At 38.9% G+C, this 6,000-nt stretch overlaps 1 protein-coding gene across 4 annotated transcripts in view; it reads left to right on the forward strand.

Moving 5' to 3' along the window:
• LOC113547127 (collagen alpha-1(XIV) chain) overlaps positions 1-5,550 on the forward strand; it is a 71,965-nt gene extending 66,415 nt beyond the window's left edge. For 2 of the 4 annotated variants that reach the window (XM_053236890.1, XM_053236892.1), the window contains 5 exons: positions 323-389; positions 736-927; positions 1,935-2,012; positions 2,994-3,146; positions 5,073-5,550. In XM_053236890.1, the coding sequence (XP_053092865.1) occupies positions 323-389; positions 736-927; positions 1,935-2,012; positions 2,994-3,146; positions 5,073-5,377 (795 nt within the window). In that variant the 3' untranslated portion in view covers positions 5,378-5,550. Of the gene's footprint in view, positions 1-322; positions 390-735; positions 928-1,934; positions 2,013-2,993; positions 3,147-4,570; positions 4,986-5,072 lie in introns of those variants that run through there. The other 2 variants (XM_053236891.1, XM_026947355.3) reach the window with 2 other exon arrangements.
• The last annotated feature ends 450 nt before the right edge of the window (positions 5,551-6,000 follow it).

Below are 6,000 nucleotides of genomic sequence, written 5' to 3' on the forward strand. Positions count from 1 at the left end.
TAGTCTATATGCCTTCCAATAGCTTTACTACAGGCTGAAGAGGTATCAAGTAGACACTGAGTAGTGATGTGGTGTATGCAACTTATCACAGCTGTATTAGTGTTTATGTAGGTGCAAGTAAGAGCTTGTGTGTGTGTGGGTGTGTGTATATGTTTGTGTACATGCATTAATGTTTGTGTGTTGACCCACACAATCCTCAGGGTAAAGATGATCTCTCTCACATCTCCAGTATTACAGTAATTATGGTTGTATCCTGACTGATAAAATGCACAAACTGTACTAGGCAAAATATGTCTGTGTGTTGTGTGTGTGAATTGTACAGGGGGATGCACAGTCCACTTCATCAGTCCAAGCCATTGCTAGACAAGTGTGTGAGCAGCTCATACAAAGTGAGTTCACTACATGATATGCATTCTCACCCCATTCACCCCATTCACAGTTTTTAACATTACATAAATGCTACATGTTTAAATATCAATTAAAATCTGACTTTTGAAGTAAAATAAAAAGAACAGAGTATAAATCAGAAGACATGAAAAAACATGAAAAAAAAATGACAGTTAAACTACAAGTCAATTTATAACATTTCAAAATCTTAAATTAAAACATGACTAATACAACTGTACAAAAAAAAAAGCATCAGACCATATTTTAGAGTGTATATGATAATATCATGCTAAATATTGAAGTACATTGAATAAGCACTTATCAGAGTTTTCTCCTTCTCTGTCTCAGCTCACATGGCTCGTTATAACTCCATCCTGAATCATATCCCGAGGCAGCAGGCAGTTTCAGTCCGCACTGTTCCCGGGCCTCCAGGTGAGCCTGGTCGGCCCGGTCCTCCAGGACAGCAAGGAGAGCAGGGTCCGCCTGGACGTCCCGGATTTCCAGGAAATAATGGAGAGAACGGAGAGCCTGGTGCCAGAGGTGCTGCACTGGGATACAGGATTAACATGGGATCTGGAGTGTGGGCGTGATTAGAGACTAACATACGGGATGTAGAGTACAGTCTAGGGATAATCATGAGGGCTCTGAAGTAAGGACGTGTAAGATTTGGAGATGAGATTAAGGATTATATGCAGTATTTGCAATGTAGATGAGATTAGAGAATAACATGTTGATTCCGAATACTCTTTAACTTACTATGACGAGGGCTGAAGGCAGGATTTGGTGTGCTAAATGAGAAAACACAAATCCTTCTTTATTCTCAGTTAATACACCTGGAATCTTTTCTGACGCTTTCTTCTCCCGCCTGTATTGATTTGTTTTTCATCTTTGTCATTGTTCAGTATTAAAAAAAGACACAAATTTATTAATTATCTATATTGAATTGAAGGTTAGTTTGTCCTTTGCAATGCTTTCTTTTAAAAATCAAATCAATGAATGGCTAAGCAATAACAGTTAGAATTAGAAGGTTAGAATGGACCAGCAAGAAAAAGGACATAGGATTTGGCATTTGAATGAAATTGCTGGAATCTAAAGAACAGTCAGAATTTGAAACATCTGATGCCAAAGAATGGGTACATTCATACAGATACAATTGCATTCATTTTCCTGCATATAAATATAAATAGAGATAAAACTTGAAATTGTCTTAAAATCTTAATTTTCTGGTTTTAAAAAAGGAGCACCTTATTCAGATTAGCTGAAGGACAAATTTGATCAGACTATAGAGCCAGGATGTCGGCATTTCCTTCAACCTTTTTTTTTTCTTAAAAGAAACTTTTTTTGTGGAATTTTCCTTTAAGCCTTAAAGGGTTTTCTTAAGACTTTTTTGAAAGTCAGTGCATATTTAAACAAGAAAGAAGACATCTGGAAAAGGAATGTGTCCTGCATTCCTTAATGCAGCTATTATGAATATATGAGTGAAGGCTGGTAATCAGTATAATTGTGTGTGTGTGTGTGTGTGTGTGTGTGTGTGTGTGTGATATCAGGTCTTCCAGGTGAGAAAGGAGAGAAGGGAGCCCCAGGTGTTGGTGTCCAGGGTCCCAGAGGGCCTTCAGGACCTCCAGGTAAACAAACACACACACACACACAAACAGACAATGGCTTTTCATGCCACATGAAGCAAAGGTGAGAAAGAGGAAAATCTTCAGGAAAGTGATGAAAACATGAGCTGGACACCGTTTTATAATATGAAACACTGCATTTCATTCTTAGACCTTACATTCTTCTTTTAAATTCCTACATGCCGATTGCTGCGAATGAGAGCTGTGTGCAAGGCTGTTTTTTAATACAAACCACACACACTGCTCCCACAGAAATGACCCACTACAGGCAATATTTTCTAATGAGCTCATTTAATCTAATTACCCAAATATATATAGAAGGTTAGTCATTTTAAACAGTGTTAAAATTCCCTGAACACGTAATATAGATTTATTACTTTCAGGCTACTTGCTTAGGCTATAACAAGCCATGGCTGCTAGAATACTCACACTCAGAATGCATGAGAACAATTTAAAAGAAAAAGAAAACAATTAGGCTATTATTATGCTAATTATGCTCCGGCCATGGATAGCTGTGGCATCGTTAGAATTCGAACTCACGATCTCCCCACGATAGAGTGGATGCTTTTCTGTCACCTGACTCATGAGCTCGGGAGCCTGAAGACTTTTAATTCAGTTATTTAAATGTTTTTAAAGTCTCATAATATTTATTTCTGCTCTCTTGCTCTTGTCTGCGTTGGAGTAAAAATATTCTGAACCTGCAACTTGTTTGACTTATGGGATCCCATCACAGGGTTTGCATTTGCCTGAGGAAAGAAAGAAAGACAGAAAGAAACACAATGAAACAAATATATATATATATATATATATATATATATATATATATATATATATATATATATATATATATATATATATATAAATATAACTTCTATATACATTGCTGCATAGTCATCAGTGTGACATCAGATACACATCAGCACCCAATCAGTACACAACTGTGTATTGATTTTGGTGTGTGTGTGTATGTGTGTGTGCTCTCAGGACCACCTGGTGAAGGAAGGAGTGGCAGCCCTGGCCCATCTGGTCGCCCTGGTAACCCTGGTGGTGCCGGCAGACCCGGCATTCCCGGACCAGTAGGACCGGCCGGACCCCCAGGATACTGCGATCCGAACTCCTGCGGATACAATGTGGCAGGTGAGTTTCTCTCTCTCTCTCTCTCTCTCTCTCACACACACACACACACACACACATACCCATGTTAACCATGAATTTTATTAACTGAAATTCATACATCTATTGTTAGCTATTGTACCTCACTGTTCTTAATAACTTACATCATATGTCAACACATCAAACCCACACTGTGATGTTTTCAATAATTTCCCTGCACTTAGATGGATCTAACATGGCTAGAAATCATGAATTCTGCATGCTATGAGTGACTCCAGGGCAACTCATGATGCAATGCTATAGCAATACTGCTAGATGTAATAGTCCAGAGGTTGGTTGTGTGCTGGATTTAGTTTAAACTGATACACAGAGAGCAATAGGGACAGAATGGCTCATTCGGCTTATTAGAAATAAAGAGGAAAGGAGACAGGTGGTGAGCAGTAAGATTGTCACAGCTTCATTTATTTAGTCACAGTAATCACATTGAAAGTACAGTCATATCTTGGTATTATGTGTGTTTCAGTCAGTAATAAGTTAGTCATATAGCTGTTGAGATGAATGTGTTCTCCATACTGCGAGCAGCCCAGAGTTGTGTTGTAATACTATTACACTAACGTGTGTAACCTGTGCGCTTCTAATTGAATGTTCAGCATTGCAGTGAAGCAGTCGTCATCCACGTGGTATATAATTGTTTCAGTTTCAGCCGTTAGTGTTTGGAGTTCATCACTGCAGCCTGCAATCTCTCGTGTTTTAACGTGTTCTAACTTTATTATTTGTGTAGTGAAAAAAAAAAATAGAAAAAAATTTTCCTATATACTGATGGTTATGAAATATTGTCAGTAATATAGTATTGTCATTACTGTGACAGATTTATTGTTGATTGAAAAAATACTTTATGAAATTACTGGTGCTATTATGTCCCTTTGTGCTGAATCTTTCTGTATCAGTGTGTAGTGTAGCACTGTGTGTGTATATGTGTGTGAGAGAGAGAGTATAGCATGAGTTCTGAATGCCTGTATGTGCGTAGTAACTCCATAAATGTCTGCATTGGTGAGTCATTTTGTAAGCATAGTGCTCATGTCAACACTGTCATTATGAGGATACTTCATTCCAGCTGTTCACATGAGACAGAGACATAAGGAGTTATGCAATGCTTACATAATGTGTGTGTATGTGTGTGAGTTTCCTTGTGGTGTTGTATTTCTTTATCAGTTAATTGATAAAGAAGCATCGACAATGTATCGTAATCAGTGATTCAGTTAAAACTATGCATGAAAAAAAAAATCACTGTTTTACTGACTTACAGTCCTTTTGCTCTTTTTCTGTGTCCCCATCTGTCTGTCTGTCTGTCTGTCTGTCTGTCTGTCTCTCCCTCTCTCTCTCTCTCTCTCTCTCTCTCTCTCTCTCTCACCCTTTCTGTCTTTCTCTCTCTCTTTTTCTCTCTCCAGTTGTTGAAGACCAGCAACAGTTTGTACATGTGTACTGAGCTTCAAGCTCCATTCACACGTTTGTGTAGGCTGTTGATGGCGCACATACCTGGAGTCTTCTCTTAACACGCACACACACACACACACACGCATACACACACGCAAACACACAGGCTAGAAAGCTTTTGCTCTGCCGAACACACACAGTACATACATACACAGCAAGTGCTTTGGTTGCGTTGTTGCTTCTGTACTGACTGTGCTGGTGTTCATGATTGAACTCATCTGACTAACACACACACCCCCCCTACACACACACAAACACACACACACATGCACACACATAAGATATTAGATAAACACCACTAACACTAATTCCTGCACGTGTTGTAATGTGGGTGCTGTCTGTATCGTGATGTGTTGTCATCATTGACCATGGGCTTTTGTGTCCTATCCCTCCACTCTCTGCTGTGTCTCCATGTGTGTTTATGTGTGTGTGCGTGCGCTGCTTGGTGGTGGTCAGAGAGGGTCTTTCATCGTGAAGTGACTGACAGAGATATTCCCATAGCCCCAGTGCAGCCTAATCCCTACCAAACATATGGTCCTGATGAGGTAGAGGGAGTGGAGGAGGATCCGTATGGCAGCTACGGCACGCATCACTCCTACTACCAGCCCAGCTACCCCGATCCGCGCCCTGTCGAGCCTGAGGAAACGATCGTAGTCGAGGAGATTGAAGAAGAACTGAGATCACCAGGCATCCAGCGTCTCACTCGCAGCACAGAGGAGCAGGAGCAGAACAGAGAGACGAGGACGAGCGCTCACTTCTGACACACTTCTAACACCAAGAACAATCGAGTTATAAAACCTGTCAACAAAAATGACATCACATTTAACAGTTATTATAGCACACAGAAACAACTAGGGCTGTCAAAACTAATTTCTCTATTCAAACACTATTTCAGAACATCCATTTAAGTCTATTGAAACATGCATTTCCTAAATTTTTTGGACTATATATATATATATATATATATATATATATATATATATATATATATATATATATATATATATATATATATATATATTCAACATTTTTAAAATCTCTTATTTTTCTAATTAATTAAACATAAAAATTAACAAACTGTTTCCCCTACATGGAGGTAGTTAATAATTTCCAACAGACATTTTGTGATTACAGACCACACCCTTAACTTAATGACATGGAGCGTGATTGTGGAACTGTAAGACATGACAGGAACTCTGAGAACTTTAGACGGAGTTTCTGTTTTGCGCTAGATAGCCAGACTTGTAACTAAAGACTCTTGGGTAAGAGGTGTTGAATAGGAGAAGACGTAGCAGTGGAGAATGTGTAAACTTCATCATTATCGGAGAAAATGACATGGGAACCTACAGGAAGTTATCTATGAAGAAGGTTAAGCTTCAGGTGT

This window comes from Pangasianodon hypophthalmus, chromosome 9, assembly GCF_027358585.1.
Source record: "Pangasianodon hypophthalmus isolate fPanHyp1 chromosome 9, fPanHyp1.pri, whole genome shotgun sequence".
NCBI classification, from domain to species: domain Eukaryota; kingdom Metazoa; phylum Chordata; class Actinopteri; order Siluriformes; family Pangasiidae; genus Pangasianodon; species Pangasianodon hypophthalmus.